Source organism: Colletotrichum spaethianum, assembly GCF_022836535.1.
Source record: "Colletotrichum spaethianum MAFF 239500 DNA, contig23, whole genome shotgun sequence".
NCBI classification, from domain to species: domain Eukaryota; kingdom Fungi; phylum Ascomycota; class Sordariomycetes; order Glomerellales; family Glomerellaceae; genus Colletotrichum; species Colletotrichum spaethianum.
The window spans coordinates 725,820-742,133 of NW_026054793.1; the positions used below are offsets into that span (position 1 = coordinate 725,820).

The following is a 16,314-nucleotide window of genomic DNA, read 5'->3' on the forward strand; positions in this document are numbered from 1 at the left end:
GACTTATTCACTGTCGGACACTCTGATCCCGCTTGATTCAGTGATTACTACTTCTCTCTTCACATCTCTGTTACCATCTCTCACTCACTTGTACCACCACGCTTAAGTGCTGCCACCGCCCACCCAGCAGAGCACACTTTTACCCCGCCGTCCAACCCTTTGCGCCAACGATTCTCGACAGACATCCCACTTCAACCCCGCAACTTTTCGCGCTCTACCCAGACAATCCAGTCAAGGAAAACAACCCCAAACCACAATCAAGATGGCAGGCGGACAGCCAGGATCCAACTCTCGCGGCCGCGGCGGCAAGTTCAGGAAGTTTACCCGTGGAGGTTTGTTCGCACGTGTGCCCTACGACAGCGCCTCTCCAATGCTGATAATCGTGAAAAAAAACCAGGTGGCAAGCATTTCTCCCGCGACCTCAGGCCCCTCGACGCCGATGGCAATGAAATCAGCATGTGGTCTGCCGACTCAAAGAAGAATGACGACGAGAGCTCCGATGAAGACTCTGAGGAGGACTCTGAGGAGGAGTCCGGCTCCGAGGACGACGGCAAACCCCAGGCTGAGATGTCCCGTGCCGAGCGAAAGGCCGCCGCCAAGGCCCGCAAGGACGCCGCCATAGCTAAGAAGCGAGCCCAGGCCGTCGAGGTCGGCGACCTGCCCCCCTCCGACTCGGAGGAGGAGAGCAGCGAGGATGAGGCCGACATGCCCGCCAACCCCAACCACTCCAAGGCCGCCCGTAACCAGACCAAGGCGCCCGTCGCCGCCCCCGAGGTCGATGAAGCCGCCGAGGGCGTCAAGAAGCTGGCTGTCGCCAACAACCGCAAGGAGCGCGAGAGCATGGAGGCCGCGCAGGCCAAGGAGAGATACCGCAAGCTGCACGAGGCCGGCAAGACGGACGAGGCCAAGGCTGACCTCGCGCGCTTGAGACTCATCCGTGAGCAGAGAGCTGCAGATGCTGCTCGCAGAGAGGTAAGTCCTGCATGCATCAATCACCTCATTTCCACGCTTTTGATTCTGACCAATCGCCACTACAGGCCGAGAGAGAGGAGCGCGAGGCCCAGGAGGCGGCTAAGAGGAAGGAGATTGAGGCGAAGGAGGCCAAGAAGAGAGAGGCTGCCCTCGGCCCCGTTAAGAAGGGCAAGAAGTCTAGCAATTAAGGTGGCCCTCAAGATATCGGGCTCTCGATGCTCTTTGGTAACCTGGTTGCGACTCCCCATCATATACCATCGTTCTTCCTGGTCCATATTCGTTCGCAGCATAGCGTGCGTCGGATATTCACGTCTGAACCACAATATGAACAAAATCTTGCTTTTCCGATCCCGCCTGTGTCCACAGAAGACCACCCCAGACTCTGTGAGATGCTCTATATTTTACATGAAGTCGATACGCATCCCGCGTTCCATACATATACATAGGCCGTTTTACATACCGGCCAGGCCGTCTGTTCCGACGGCTTCGTGCCATACCTGGTCGAAATCGACGCCTTGTTCCTGGAACAGGTCCCGGATCTGTTTGGCCACCTCAACCTGCTTCTCGGGCCCGAAACCGCCAGGTTGCGAGGACTCGAACTGCACAATCTCGATCCAGCGGAAGAAAAGGTTTTCCTTGCCGATGGCAGCGAGAGCGTCCCTAAACTGGAATACCTGCCTCCGTCTGTCGTCCTCCTTGGCGCTCACTCCCTCTTCCTCCATAGACATCCAACCGTAGTCCTCGTGGTGCACCAAGACCAAGCGTCGAAAGGCGTCCAGGGCGATGTCCTTGCGGTCCACCATCGTGTGCGCGTCAATCATGGCCTGCCAGTCGAGATCCCACTGGCCGGTCATGGTGAGGTAGCCCGTCTTTTCCTGAAGAAGGAGTGGCGAGCAGGCCTGCCGAATAATCTGCTGCAGCGCCTCGTTCTTTTCCTTCTCCTTGAAGATGTCGCCTAGTTGCTCGTCCCACTCCCGGCTGCGCCGGACGTAGATCTCCTTTTCTCGGAAGCCAACTTTCCATCGCCAACTAACTGGGTTGCCGTACGACCGGCCAAAGACGAATTCAATGGGCCACGGCCAGACGAAGATGAAGAGCATGAGATCCAGAGTGAGAGAGGCGCCGCGCTTGGCAACCTCCCAGAGCAGCTGTCCCCAGGTTGAATCGCCAGCTGGAAAGGTTGTTTCGTTGGGGTAGCCCATGGCGGACTGGACAAACTTGAAGTAATGAGGGAGGATGTAGTACATGCGCAGAACGAAGAGCGCGGCGACAACTATGTTCATGCCAACAGGCACGAGAAAGATCTTCTTCTTGAAATCCGTAGGCTTGGAATCGATATGGGTGATGTAGACGTGTTTTGGCGAGAGCGTCTCGAGCAAGGGTTGAAGGACCTCTGCTGGTTTCTTAAAGGGTGCCGGCGGTGTGCCAGGCGACCTCTTGGGCGCCGACTTGGACTTAACGGCTTTGACTTTGGGCGCCATGGTGACCGTCGTGACACTGATATGGCGAGTTGAGCTGTGAGTTTGAAGACCGGGGTATCTAAGCTCCAAGCTGGCGATTTTACTTTAGGGGCCAGGGAATTGATTGCATATTCATTTATGCCCCTGCATAAACCCGACCTACCTTCGGTGGATACCGCAACAGGCCAATCAGGTCTCACTCATCCCTCGGGAGCAATTGCCTGCACAGGCCGACCTCGAACTGGGAGCTCGAGAAATTTCTGGGGCGACTCGAGCTCGGAGCTCGTCTTTTGTTTCCTCAGTCTTCGCAGCCTTTTCTGTTGCGCCCAACAATAGACCATGCTTCGATGTAGGTTATGGAACGTAAGTGACTTTGAACCCCCGATTGGCCTTGAATTGGAAGTCTAACCCTTCACAGGAGCGAAGCAGTGCTTACGTCTGCGCCTTCTGTCGCCACCCCGCTCTGTCGCGACAGCATGGTCTTGGTCGGCGCAACTACTCAGACGCATCGAATCCCCTCTCGAATGGCAACGACAAGACCGGCGGCTGGGGTAGCAGAAACGGCGTGAAAGCGGCCAGGGTTCCAGGCAGTTCCCCAGGACCTCGTGGTCCGGTGGCCAGCGGATGGGGCCAGCCGACGTTTGGTGCAGGTCTATCGTCAAGAGCGCCGAGAACTGATGACCAACAAGGCTCTGTCGGCCAGAGCGACTCGCTTGATGGCTTACTTCTCCCTCACGAGATTGCCGCTCGACAAAAGCTGGCGGCCCAGAAAGCGACTGAGTCCAAGGCCACGCAGATCAAACCCAACTTTGCCAAGGGCACGGCACGAACTGCGACAAAGCCGAAGCCCCTAGGTGGCCTTAGTGGTGGTTTGGGTGGAGCCAAAGGTCATCGAAGTTCTCCCACCAGCGCTCTTGGTACAGGCACAAAGAAATCGCTGGGAGGCCTCGAGGATAAGCCTCTGGCGGCGAGAGATTGGAGACATCGGCACGAGGCAGAGAGAGCCCCAACCGGCACGCCAATACCGCATCATCGACACAACGCGAAGGACGAGCGCAAGAGCTCTTCTGCACAGAACACCCCACCACAAGGGCAGGAAGGCCTTGGGAACCCGGATGCTCAGGAGACAGGTGGATGGGGTCAACTCTTGAGGAAAATCAACAAAACTTCTCAAGATACAGCTCGCGACACGCCATCAGACTCAGGCTTGTCGAAAGAGGACTTCTTTGCCAAATTTAAAGAAGTCGTGGCCGACAAGTACAAGCGACCTGACAACAAACCCTGGAAATCACGCCCCGATGCTGGCCACAACAAGTACGACAGTTTCCGGAGGACGGAAGAGGTCGTAGAGGAGGATCCATCAAAGCCTGAACGTCGAGCACGGGAGTTCGATGAGTCCTACGAGATCAGCCGCGATCCAAGGCGACGCGACAAGGCCGGAAGCCGGAGAGGAGATGCTTACGGGTCTTCTCGCGGCGCGAAAAAGTCATCAGCACAACAAAAGTGGGAGGACGAGAACGAGGAATGGGAAGATAATGGTGCAAGCCGGGAAGCTGAGCATCGCCGCAAGAAGGCCGAAGCAAGGGCGCGGAGGCTGGCTTCGGAAAAGGCTGCACCTCAAAATATCTTCCTGCCCGAGTTCATTAGCATTTCGAACCTAGGTACCGCACTCAAAATGAAGCCTCAGGAGTTCCTTAGGTCTTTGGCAGAGATGGGATTCGAGGACATTACCGAGGACAGCATCATGACTGGAGAAACTGCTGCCCTGGTTGCCCAGGAGTTTGGTTTCGAGCCAACAGTTGACACTGGTGGTGTCAGAGACCTCAGGCCTAGGCCTCCGCCAGAGGACGTGACAGCGTTGCCATCGCGACCCCCGGTTGTTACTATCATGGGTCACGTTGATCACGGCAAAACGACGCTGCTGGACTATTTGAGGAAGTCCTCCGTGGCAGCCCAAGAGCACGGTGGCATCACCCAGCACATTGGCGCTTTCATGGTGAAGATGTCCGAGGGCAAGCTCATCACCTTCCTTGACACTCCCGGCCACGCGGCTTTTTTGACCATGCGGCAACGTGGCGCTAACGTCACTGACATTGTGGTGTTGGTCGTGGCTGCTGATGACAGTGTCAAGCCTCAAACCATCGAAGCCATCAAGCATGCCAAGTCGGCAAAGGTACCGATCATTGTGGCCATCAACAAGTGTGACAAGGAAGATGCCAAGCCCGATCAAGTCAAGGCTGATCTTGCCCGTCACGGCGTCGAAATCGAAGACTTTGGCGGCGACGTCCAGGTCGTTTGCGTCAGTGGAAAGACCGGCCAAGGTATGAGTGACCTTGAAGAGAACATCGTCACCCTTGCGGACATCCAGGACATGCGTGCTGAGGACGATGGCTTGGCAGAAGCCTGGGTGCTCGAAGCTAGCGTGAAGCCATACGGCAAGTCTGCAAACGTCCTTGTCAAACGAGGCACTTTACGCCCAGGAGATTTCGTTGTAGCAGGCACCGCCTGGGCCAGAGTTCGGCTCCTGCGGAACGAGGCCGGTCAGGAGCTTGAGGAAGCACCGCCCGGCACGCCTGTCGAGGTACTTGGCTGGAGAGACGAACTTCCTGCCGCTGGTGACGAAATCCTCCAGGCACCCGACGAGGATCGGGCGAGAACAGCTGTTGATTACCGCGAGGAGATGCGCGAACGAGAGGCATCTTCGAAGCAGCTGGCCGAGCAGGAGCAGCGCGAGCGTGAAGCCAAGGTCGCTGCGGAAGTCGCTGCGGAGATTGAGGCAGTCGATGCTGAGGGAGGCGAAATCATCGCCACCAAGGTTGTCAACTTCATGGTCAGGGGTGACGTTGTGGGATCCGTTGAGGCTGTCTGCGCGACCATCAACGAGATTGGCAACAACGAGGTGAAGCCTCGCATCCTTCGCTCATCTGCTGGCCAAGTTTCTGAGTCGGACGTCGAGCACGCCGAAGCCTCCAACAGCGTGATTGCCAACTTCAACAGCACTGTTCCGGCCCACGTCAAGCATCTGGCCGAGGAGAAGGGCGTCAAGATCTTGGACCACACTGTCATTTACCACTTGGCGGACGAGGTGAAGCAGGTCATGTCTGAGAACTTGGCCGACAAGGTAACCTCCAAGGTTGTTGGCGAGGCGGATATCTTGCAGGTCTTCCCCATCAACATCAAGGGACGCGTATACAAGAATATTGCTGGTTGCAAGGTGAGGAACGGAATGGTCACTCGATCGACAAGCGTGCGCGTCTTGCGGAGGGGCGAGAAGATCTTTGATGGTAAGTTGAACCCTGAAGCCCCTTACTCACACACTGGATTTAGTCTAACACCACCTCCAGGCAAGATCGATACCCTCAAGCACGGTAAAAAGGACGTGAACGAGATCAGGAAAGGTACCGAATGTGGTATCGCCTTTGATGGCTTCACAGACTTCAAGGTTGGCGATCAGATCCAGACTTACGAGGAAGTAAGAGAGAAGCGGAGCTTGTAGGATATGGAGACGCTTGTACGAGGGGAAACTTGGATACCATAGGCATAGAACGGAGCAGCAGGCACGGAAAATGTGCTCGTCCGTCAGAACTGATCTTTGTGGAGGGTGGCTCACTCAAAGACACAACTCATATAAAACATCACTGTAGAAATAGTCCATAATGGCAATTGTACCATATGTATCAAGGCATCTTCACCCACTTTCGACTCGACTTTTGTCTTATTTTACCATCGCTTTGGTGCGGAGATGGTGCTTGACGAGAACGTCCTACTTGTCACTGTCGACTGTGACCGTTCCTTCTCGAGTTTGGCCAAGCCTAGTTTGTCGGTGACGGGCGTGGCATTGATGATGTTGTCGAAATCATCGTCATCTTCCCCATTGTCCGAGTCTGGCTCAACATCCGAGTCCGGCTTCAGGGTCTGCGGACGCGGTATCGCCTCGGGCTTTTTCTTCTCCTCTGCCGCAGGATTCGAGAACGTCTTTGATGCGAGCACCTTACGACGGATCTCCTCCATGGCCGCATCTTCGTCGCTGTCGTCTGATATAGCGTACGGGTCTTTGTCTTCTTCCTCTTCCTCCTCGTCTTTCGCAGGCTTCTTGCCTAGGTATATGCCGTCGGCACTATCACCCTCGCTGGACTCCTCCCCGCTCTCATCGTCCTCATCCTCGTCATCTTCCTCTTCATCGGAATCGGGTATAACTCTCCGATTTGTGTTTCCTCCCTTCCACATGTCATCGGCGTCAGCCTCTTCTCTGCTATCCGCGTACTCCTTATCAAGCCTGTCCAACCACTCGTCCTGAACCCTCTTCACGCCCTTCTCGTCCTCGCTCGCCGCGTACTTCTTCAGTAGACTCCCGTTGATCTCCAAGAACGCCTCGCCATAAGAGAAAGGCGCCAGAACCTGCTCCGCCCACTCGGGGTGTCCACAGATATAGAAAGCCGCAGCCAGCGCCTCGACACAGTTCAGCTTCCACGGCTTGCCGTAGTTGACCGTGTTCGCAGCCACCAAATATGGCAGCAGACGCTCGCACTTTCCTCCAACCTTGTTCCATTGCACGTCCTTCATGCGCGCCCAGCTGCACTCGACCACGGCGGCGCCGTACTGCTCCATGAGGTCGCGGTCGGCCGGGGATACGGTGTGCTTGCCGTTGGGGGTGATGATGACTCCGTTATGGCGCTGGCCAACATGAAGGTCGCGCATCATGCCCATGCGGATCAGCTTCTTGCCTGAGCATCGCTTGGGGTCGCAGTGGCCCAGGTCCCAGCAGGCGGCCTTGAAAGTCGGGCGGGAGGTGGGTGCTTCAGCGTCGTCGCCATCTCGGGGCTGGCGCTGTCGCGGAGGTCCCGAGGTGTGGTTCTTGCGACCGCGAGAGCCGAAGTTGTCTTTCTTGTGGCGGACCATTTTTCGAGGATCGGGCGGAGGGTTGAGAATGGCGCTCGAGAGGTGGAGGGAGAGACTCTGAACGAAATCCTTACGGTTCGCAGGGTCGTTCTCAAGGGACGGTTTGGCGGGGTACTTGGAGGGGCAAAATCAAGAGTGGTAGCACAAAAAAATTCGATAAACAGCATCTTCGGGCCCGCATATGCAATTAAGCGTACGCAACTTTTGGGGAGATGAGGTAGCCCACACGAGAAGCACAGGCCACCTTGTTGGAATCGAGGTGGCTCCTCCCGCGCCGCTTGTCACTCAGCAGCCCCTCGTCATTCGGCCACAGATGCCATTGTCGGTACCTATCAAAGGGTTCATGAGGGATGCCTGCGCCGACCTAATCCACTCTGTCCAATTCGCAGGCGCTTGCTCGGCCAGCTCTTGATTCCACCGGCCACCAAATTCAATGTCTTTCGTAGCTTGAGAATCCAAAAACGACGACGAAAGACGACATTCCAACCGCCGAGATAGCTCCCTTACCTCGCCGCCCAAGGCCGTACCCAATCGAAACCACCGCAACGATGGAGGCCGCATCAGCCAGAGCTGCGGCCCGAGATCGCTGGGGCGAGATGGGCTCGCCCACGCCATCGCAGCTGCAGCGCTTCATCCAAGCTGCCTGCAGTCCCGAGAATTACGAGCCGAACCTCGCTCTGAACCTTGAGATCTCCGACCTGATCAATTCCAAGAAGGGCTCCGCCCCGCGCGAGGCCGCTGTCGCCATCGTCAGCTATATCAACCACCGCAACCCCAACGTGGCCCTCTTGGCACTCAACCTGCTCGACATCTGCGTTAAGAACTGCGGCTATCCGTTTCATCTGCAGATCAGCACGAAGGAGTTTCTCAATGAGCTCGTCAGGAGGTTCCCCGAACGACCCCCGATACGGGCGACGCGGGTACAGATGAAGATCCTCGAGGCGATTGAGGAGTGGAGGAGTACGATATGCGAAACAAGCAGATACAAGGAGGATCTGGGCTTCATTCGGGACATGCATCGTCTTCTGAGCTACAAGGGGTATACGTTCCCTGAGGTTAGGCGTGATGACGCCGCGGTGCTCAACCCCAGTGATGTGAGCTTCATTTTCTTTTTCAAGGTCTACGGATGGTACTGACAGACACAGAATCTGAAATCTGCCGAGGAGATGGAGGAGGAGGAGCGTGAGGCGCAATCAGCCAAGCTTCAGGAGCTCATTCGCCGAGGCACGCCCGAGGACCTGCAAGAGGCGAACCGTTTGATGAAGATCATGGCCGGTTACGATACACGATCCAAGACGGACTATCGCGCAAAGGCTGCTCAAGAAGTTGCAAAGATCCAAGCAAAGGCGCGGTTGCTGGAGGAGAGACTCGAGGCGTTCCAGCAGGGCGATACGATGAAGGATGGAGATGTCTTCTCCGAGCTCGCTGCTGCCTTACAGAGTGCGCAGCCCAAGATCCAGAAAATGTGTGAGGAGGAATCCGATGATCATGAGGCTGTTGCAAAGCTGCTTGAGATCAACGACAGCATACACCGGACGGTGGAGCGGTACAAACTCATGAAGAAGGGCGATCTGGAGGCCGCGCAGAAGGTGGCCAGCGGGGCGCCGCTACCGTCGACCTCTGGCTCTTCCAAGAGCGCGGCACAAGAGCTGTCTCTGATCGATTTTGATGGGGAGCCGGACACGGCGAACGGCTCGTCTTCGGGACAACCGGGTTCACAGTCGGCCGGCATCGAGAACGACCTTCTCGGTCTTTCTATTGGCGGCGATTCTACAAGCTACGGTCAAGGAGGTGCTCTGACGTTAGGCTTTGGAGCGAATCAGAGTAAGCCTACCTTGTCCTTCAATGTGTGTCCTATACTGACCAGAGATAGACATCCCAGGGCCCGCACTGCTATCTTCCGTGACGGAGAACAACAGCGCAAAGGGTACTATGAGCAACACAGCGACACCCCAAGCGCCGTCCTTCTCCCAGTTCGCGTCCTTCACATCCCCTTCAGTGTCCCAATCTGGCACTCCTCAGCCTTCTGGAATGTCTGCATTTAAGCCTCCTCAGCAGCAGGCTCCAGCCTCAAACGACCCCTTTGCCGCCCTTGCCTCGCCCGTCTTTCCCTCTAAGCCTGCCACTCCTGCTCCTCCACCTGCGGCGACCGCGCCACCCGCAGCAGCTGCGAACGATGATGACGAATGGTCCTTCTCGTCAGCTCTGCCACCCGAAGCGCCTAGCCAACCCAAGGAACACAAGGCAACTGTTAGCGACTCTATTGTCAAGATCGAGATGATTGCCGGGAGGACTGGAACTGGCAATGCTATGAACCTGAGCTTTGCTTTCTCGAACAATTCTGCGCAACCCATTACAGAGCTTCATTACCAGCTCGCCGCAACAAGGGTAAGGTTCCGATACACGTCTAATCAGGATGAACAAACAGCTGACTTCAATCAGGGTTACGAACTTGGTCTCAGACCCCAGACAGGGCGCTCATTGGCCCCCAACCAGAGTCGAGGTGTAACGCAGTTCGTAGAAGTATGGCATACTGGAGACAAGAACCGCAAAGTTCAGTCTCTCAAACTGCGGTGGAGGATCTCTTACAAGGTGGGAGCGGAGGCGAAGAACGAGATGGGTGAGATTCCTGAGTTCAGCATCGCATAATTAAGCAGTTTTTCGGGATGATTTTGTGGAAAAGGGCCATGATCAGAGGCCTTAGGGGATAAGAGGCACGTCGTGAGGTGCGATAAAAAGGTATAGAATCTAAGGTATTCAAGATAGTTGAGAAAGCAGTGCCGGTTGCCTCTCCGTCAGTAGCTCCCCACGTGGCACGCATGTCGACGCGGGCATTTCACTTCTTGACTAGTCCTCCGCGTGAAAACAGGATGGGATTGAATATGTCCAATTAGCAGGAGCCAAACAGCTCGGCTGGAAATACCGTTCATCACGGATCTGACGAGATATGCCGTGAAGGCAGCAACATGGCCCTATTATCTATCGACACCCTTCGTCTCTCTCATTGAACCCGAGCAAACCGCTTAAACTTACGACGTGAGAGCGCGGCAACGAACCAATCTTCGCAGACCCTGTTGTTCGCTACTTCGCGCAAGCAACACCGTGTGACCATCGTTTTTGCCGTTCAGGGAGGTGGCCGTAGTGGTGGTGTGATGGAGGACTCATGTCCTCTTCTAGTGATGCAGGCTACAGAGCGCAAGTGGGACAAGGGCAATCGAGGACAGCCGAGCTAGACGGGAATGACAATACTGATGTCTCTCGAATGGGCAGAGGGACGGAGCCGGAGCGGGGCTCTTTTGCGTACCTGCGGGCCGGAAACACGGCGGGTGTGGGGTTGCGCCGCTGTCTATCAGGCGCCAAAGCGCACGTCCGCCCGCGGGATGACCTCAGAGTTACAGGCGGATTTTTCCCCCGTTGCCTGCGAGCTGGACGCTACCGTCTGTTACACGTCCCTTACCAGCGACTTTCTGTAGAGAACCCTGCTTTCTCACCAAATTTTCTCAGCGAAGCCCACCTTCGGTCCGCGGCCACAGAAGCGCTGCGGTTGTCGCGTGTAGCAGCCCGTCCGACGCGCTCTGCCAGGCAGAGACCGCCCTCGACCCTCAAGCCTGCGTCGGCGGCCTAGCCAACTACCAGCAAAACCCCAATCTTCTCGAGTTCGCGCTCTTGAGAAACGAAATCACAGAATGGACTCAGACGACGAGCGCCGCGACCACCGTTCACGGCGCAGCCGCCCCGACGACGACGACGAAGACACTAGACCGCGCAGGGACACCGCAGACCGTGATAGCCACCGGCGCAGACGAAGCAAAGACCGAGACCACGGCCGCGACCGCGACCGCGGCTCCGACAGACACAGAGAAAAGCGGAGGTCACGATCGCGAGATCGGCGCGAGAGACGCCGCTCGCGCACGCCGGACTCTTCCTCGCGGAAACGCTCCCGATCACGCGACCGCGACCGCGACAGAGAGCGACGCAGACGGCGATCCCGGCACCGCCGCCGCGACTCCGGCTCCGACTCGGAACCCGACGCCCCCAAACGCAAACGACCGGCTCCCGCCAGCCCCCTCCGCCGCGCGGGCCCGCTCCCCGACCAAAACGCCTCCTTCGCGGTCTCCAAGGGCGAGGAGCCCGAGAAGCCCAAGGAGAAGCCGAACCTGCGCACGACGGGCCTGCTCGCGGCGGCCTCCAACTCGGTGCAGCAGGCCGACGGCACCTCGATCGTGCTAAAGTACCACGAGCCCGCCGAGGCGCGCAAGCCGCCCGCCAAGGACCAGTGGAAGCTCTTCGTCTTCAAGGGCGCCGACATTGTCGACACGGTGGACCTGAGCGCGCGGAGCTGCTGGCTCGTCGGCCGCGAGGCGGCCGTCGTGGACCTGATGGCCGAGCACCCGAGCATCAGCAAGCAGCACGCCGTCATCCAGTTCCGGCACGTCGAGAAGAGGAACGAGTTTGGCGACCGCATCGGCAAGGTGAAGCCGTACCTCATCGATTTGGAGAGCGCCAACGGGACGGTGCTGAACGGGGACAAGGTGGCGGACAGTCGCTACTACGAGTTGAGGGACAAGGACATGATCAAGCTGGGACACAGCACGCGGGAGTACGTGCTCATGCTGGCGCCAAAGGAATGAACAATGCCAATGCCACAGGGGCTGTGTTGAGAACGCAGGACTATCTTGCAACGGGCGGGTGGGCGTCGCACCCTTTACTTTTAGACTGTTAGATTTTACTAAGCGGGAACCGGTCTTGAAAAGGGCAAATAAATAGTGAGCAGAACACCATGTAAACATTCTACTACGCTGTTTTCCTATGATAACAAGACAAAAGAAACGCGAAGCTTCCTAAACTGGCTTTCGCTACCAAAACCAAACGTGTAGTCTCCGCAATACCGCTTTTACTATGCTTCAACGCCGGACCTGTAATGTCGCTTATAGCCAGCCGTTCCGAAAACCACATTCTAGGACGAGAACCAACAGTGTAATCCCATCTATCCCAGCCGGACACCAAGTCCAATGTACGCCGATTCTGGGGGTGACTCGGCAACGTTGCCAGCTCTTACCTGGCGTGAAAACTTGACTGCCTCCTCGGACCTTCGCTGAAGGCGTTCCCGATCCGTCTGAGCCGGCCGCCGTCGTTGGGCTTCTGCAACATCGACGGCCATTTCACCAAACTCGATAATACTGCCATCCGCGAGTCGGATGCCCCCCGACCCAGATCGAGCCATACTCTCCCCGCCCGAGGCACTTCGTGGGCTGGTTATTGGACTTTCTCGCGCCGCCCCAAAATTGGGCACCCGCCCCATAGGCAGCAGACTGGACACATTGCTCCCCCCAAAAAGTGTCTCATCATGAGGGTATCCATTCTGTCTTTGTCTCCAGACACCGTAAGATGTCTGGTCCATATCAATTGGTGTGAGCCGCGGAGAAGGTTCCGTCTCAACCATTGACGGTGCCCGGGGGCGGGCCAAGCTTGATCTGACACTTCCGCTGTTGCTACTCACGGGAGTGCCCATTGAGCCTGTCACCGCCGCGAATTGAGGGTTTGAGCTCGGATTTCTCGACATTGGTTGTGATGAGTACCCATTCGGCGGTCTGGCTTTGATAAAGCTCCCTGACGCCGTGGTTGCAGGCGATGAGATGTCCAAACTTGGACGTTCGAGATTCGGGTTAGACCGTGAAAGAACCTTGCCATAAGACTCCCCGTCATGCAAAGGGTAGGGCAATCGAGAGGTTGTGGCGCCCTGTTGGCTTATAGGAGCCTGCTGCAGGCTGCTCATCTGGCTCGTAACAACCGGTAATCCTAGAGGATAGAATGCAGTGTGTTGCGTTCCTGGACTGGAGTTTGCTGTCCTGGTACCCTCGCGAAGCATGTTCGGCAAGTGTTCAGTAGACTGAGGAGCGGGTAGCACTGCGTCTGACGAATCCCCTGATCCACCGAGAGCTGTTTTCCCCTTGCCAGATTCTTTTTGGTGCTTTGTTGTGGTGGCAGAACCGGTCACACGTCGAAATAAGTCGGATAAGTATGTTTGTCGAGACGGGTGTGCTTCTCGGTCCTGTTGTGGTCCTGGTGGTCTACTCGCTCGAGGTTGGCCTATAGAGCTGACCGTATCCGGAAGCCGGTTCTCTTTCATTCTTTGCGCGATCGAAACGGGCGCGCTATCGATGGTCCGCAAGCTATTGACTGAGAGAGCATCATCGTAGGCGGCTACTCTGTCAATGCTTCCCGCTCTTGATGGTGGCGTAAGAAACTCCGGATCCAATGACGCCTCATCTTCGACGGTAGTCCCGGATATTACATTGGCATAGCTGGCCTTGCCCAGAATGGACAATGGCTTCGCGGCAGTACCTGTGCTGGAGCTTCGGCCTTTGTCTTGAATGTAACCACCGCCTCGAGGGGGAGGGGGAGAGCCCTTTTTGATGTGCATGAGCTCGGTTTCAGCCTCGCTCATGGCAGTCACTCTTGAACGACTAGGAGACCTTCCCCCTCTCGAAGATTGAGGTGGTGTAATGAGACCGCGGGCAGATTCACGGCTGATGCTAACGCGGGGATCGTTGGTTGTTGTGGCAGTTTCTCTCCACGCTCCCCCATGATCACGGTAGCGCCGCTGCTCTCGTTTTTTCACGGAGCGGTGTCTGGAAACGACAATCCACTCCGACTCGGAAGAGGTTGGGTACATTCCCTCTACCACATCCGGAGGGTACGGAGTAATGGTCCGATCCTCGGATCTCTCGTCTTCCATTCGGGGCTCTCGGTCCTCCGGAAATGGGACATATGGCAAGTGGAAATGATTCGGGTCGACGAAGGTGAGCGGAGACTCATATTCTGTATCCTCAGGATAAGTGCGGTTCGAGAAGTTCGCACCGTTAGAAGCATCTGTCGACTGTGAAGATACGCTGTTTGTGCGTTCGAAGACGGAAGTGTGCGTGACAGTCTTCTTCCCGTCTACAATATCTGTTGATATGGCTTTTTGCAACTCGTCAATTTCCCTTGGAAGCTTCGCAAGTCGTGCTTCGAGGTCCAATCTAGCCGCAACCAAGTTTCCTGAATTGTCTCTGTATCTCAGCGTTAGCGTCCTATCGAAATAGTCCAGGAGAAGCAAGGTAACAGGAAGAAGAATAAAGAAGCCAGGGAGCAGCAGTAGCGGCCGATAAGGTGTAGTAGACGTAGAACCCACAGAGTTGATGCATGGGGATGAACTTACCGTTGGAGATTGGATTGCTCCCAGGCTTTATGAGACGTGTGAGAAGGCTTGTGACGATCGAGGTGCTCCATCAGCTTCTTTCCATGTCTTATGTACTGCCTGTAGTCATCTGGCAAGCCAGTGACAGGATCTTTGTTCATTCTGGCGTCGGCCTCATCAAATGAGCGGCAGAAGACACGAACCGCCCGTTCCAGCCAAAACTCCAACTGTCCCTCTTCAGCAAGGAGTTCGATGAAGAATGCTTGCACAATGCTGTGAACGCGGAGCGTATCCAAGGGTTCGGGAATGAGGTCGACGCTTTGACGAGAACTTTGAGAGCTTGAGGAAGAAATATCGTCCGTTTCGTTCCGCTCAACGAGGGCAAAGTCGATCAACGTGACGAAAGTGCGAGTCAAGCTTCTCTTGTGGCGGGTGGTTTCCGTCTTCACCGGCGTGCGCTTGTCGAGAGCCTTCAAACCAAGTGCTAGCATTTCGACTGGCATCGATTGACTGAAGAAGGAAAGGATGTATATAAGATTCAGTGCGGCGGTGTCGCCTCTTTTTTGCAGTTGGTCTCGGATGGTCTTGAAAGCCGGAAGAATCCCTACTTTCGGCGTGTCCCGGAATGACTTTAGATACTTTGCTAGGGGCTCCCGTGTTGCGTTCATCTGCAATGCTGCCGCGTGGATCATCAGGGAGAGACGACCCATCAGCTGCACCAAATCTTGGGCACGTCTGAGATCGTCAGTCGTGTATGGTTGTTTCTTCCCCATTTCTTCGAGCAATAACTCCTGCGCGTCCTGGACCGGAAGTAGACCGAGCTTCATGACACTGGGGTTATCCAGACGGTATGCACCAGGTTCGGCGCGCTCTGTTGACGTATAGATAAGGCTGGTGTTTGGCCTGTCGGGTATAAAGTCAAGTACAGCGTTGTCGCCGAAGCGAATACCGTCGAACACCAGCAGCCAGTTCTCTGACTCGTTGAACCAACTTCTGACGATCTCCACCATTTTTTGAGGGTTCAACAAGTTCTTCTTTTCTTCTTGAGCCGCCATACTCCTGATAGCCTCGGTCTTGGCGATGCGCCAAAAGCCGTCCTCCATGTCTTGCAGCGTTGTCGATCTGATCCAGTATATGCCGCCTGGGTAGTCATCTTTGTGGTTGAACACATACTGCCGAGCCAAGTGCGTTTTCCCAGCCCCGGGAATGCCCTGGACTAGCACGGCTGAAGTACCTTCTGATCGTCTTTTGGAGTCTGTCAGCAACCTGTGGAGACTGCGCAGCTCCTCCTCACGGCCCTTGAAGAACGAATTGGGCCGAAACCGGTCAGGGTGGACAAAAAGAGGGCGAGGAGTAGAGAATTCCCGTGCTGAGCCAGATGGGGAGTAGCACATGGTGCTGGTAGTGTCAGTCGGTGACGAGGCTTGAGTAGCTTGGTTGTTTCTGAAATCTGATGCCATATTAGAATCAATCTTCAAGGTGTTTCCCAACTATCCCATCCCTGGCCATTGGTCCTTGACTTTAATAGGGGCATTCACATGGGAGTCCTACGGCAACGGCTGCGGCTAGGTTGGGAGCTATAGGAGAGATGGGTGAGGAGAAAGTACCTAGTGAAGATGTGCTCGTGGGGCTTCTGTAGTTGCGCGTCCTCTCAGCGGCTTCTGACTGGGCTCTCGCTCTCCTGTCTTCATTTTCGATTTCCCAGCGAGTGCGGATCACTGGCGGGGCTTCTTCTGCCCAGTCCCGAATGGCGGTTGATACATTTCTGTATCCAGGCGCGCTGGTGCTGTCGAATTTGCACAT

At 56.1% G+C, this 16,314-nt stretch overlaps 7 protein-coding genes across 7 annotated transcripts; 4 read left to right on the plus strand and 3 right to left on the minus strand.

Annotated features, from left to right (window-relative positions):
- Positions 1–262: 262 nt before the first annotated feature.
- Positions 263–1,160, plus strand: ColSpa_08631 (heat- and acid-stable phosphoprotein; the record flags this gene model as incomplete). Its single annotated transcript, XM_049274843.1, has 3 exons — positions 263–332; positions 398–972; positions 1,038–1,160. The coding sequence occupies 3 exons, from the start codon at positions 263–265 to the stop codon at positions 1,158–1,160; spliced, it is 768 nt and encodes a 255-aa protein (XP_049130800.1).
- A 264-nt stretch (positions 1,161–1,424) lies between these two features.
- On the minus strand, positions 1,425–2,453 carry ColSpa_08632 (uncharacterized protein; the record flags this gene model as incomplete). The annotated part of the gene is made up of 1 exon (XM_049274844.1): positions 1,425–2,453. The coding sequence occupies one exon, from the start codon at positions 2,451–2,453 to the stop codon at positions 1,425–1,427; it is 1,029 nt and encodes a 342-aa protein (XP_049130801.1).
- A 318-nt stretch (positions 2,454–2,771) lies between these two features.
- On the plus strand, positions 2,772–5,928 carry ColSpa_08633 (translation initiation factor IF-3; the record flags this gene model as incomplete). Its single annotated transcript, XM_049274845.1, has 3 exons — positions 2,772–2,795; positions 2,851–5,445; positions 5,722–5,928. 3 exons carry the CDS (start codon positions 2,772–2,774, stop codon positions 5,926–5,928), a joined length of 2,826 nt encoding a protein of 941 aa, XP_049130802.1.
- A 224-nt stretch (positions 5,929–6,152) lies between these two features.
- ColSpa_08634 (ribosome biogenesis protein ytm1) lies at positions 6,153–7,331 on the minus strand (the record flags this gene model as incomplete). Its single annotated transcript, XM_049274846.1, has 1 exon — positions 6,153–7,331. One exon carries the CDS (start codon positions 7,329–7,331, stop codon positions 6,153–6,155), a length of 1,179 nt encoding a protein of 392 aa, XP_049130803.1.
- A 548-nt stretch (positions 7,332–7,879) lies between these two features.
- On the plus strand, positions 7,880–9,980 carry ColSpa_08635 (putative ADP-ribosylation factor-binding protein; the record flags this gene model as incomplete). Its single annotated transcript, XM_049274847.1, has 4 exons — positions 7,880–8,425; positions 8,477–9,155; positions 9,214–9,719; positions 9,774–9,980. 4 exons carry the CDS (start codon positions 7,880–7,882, stop codon positions 9,978–9,980), a joined length of 1,938 nt encoding a protein of 645 aa, XP_049130804.1.
- Positions 9,981–11,017: 1,037 nt separating this feature from the next.
- ColSpa_08636 (small COPII coat GTPase SAR1) lies at positions 11,018–11,962 on the plus strand (the record flags this gene model as incomplete). Its single annotated transcript, XM_049274848.1, has 1 exon — positions 11,018–11,962. The coding sequence occupies one exon, from the start codon at positions 11,018–11,020 to the stop codon at positions 11,960–11,962; it is 945 nt and encodes a 314-aa protein (XP_049130805.1).
- A 1,363-nt stretch (positions 11,963–13,325) lies between these two features.
- ColSpa_08637 (uncharacterized protein) lies at positions 13,326–15,905 on the minus strand (the record flags this gene model as incomplete). Its single annotated transcript, XM_049274849.1, is given in 3 exon segments — positions 13,326–13,421; positions 13,435–14,383; positions 14,533–15,905. 3 exon segments carry the CDS (start codon positions 15,903–15,905, stop codon positions 13,326–13,328), a joined length of 2,418 nt encoding a protein of 805 aa, XP_049130806.1.
- Positions 15,906–16,314: the final 409 nt, after the last annotated feature.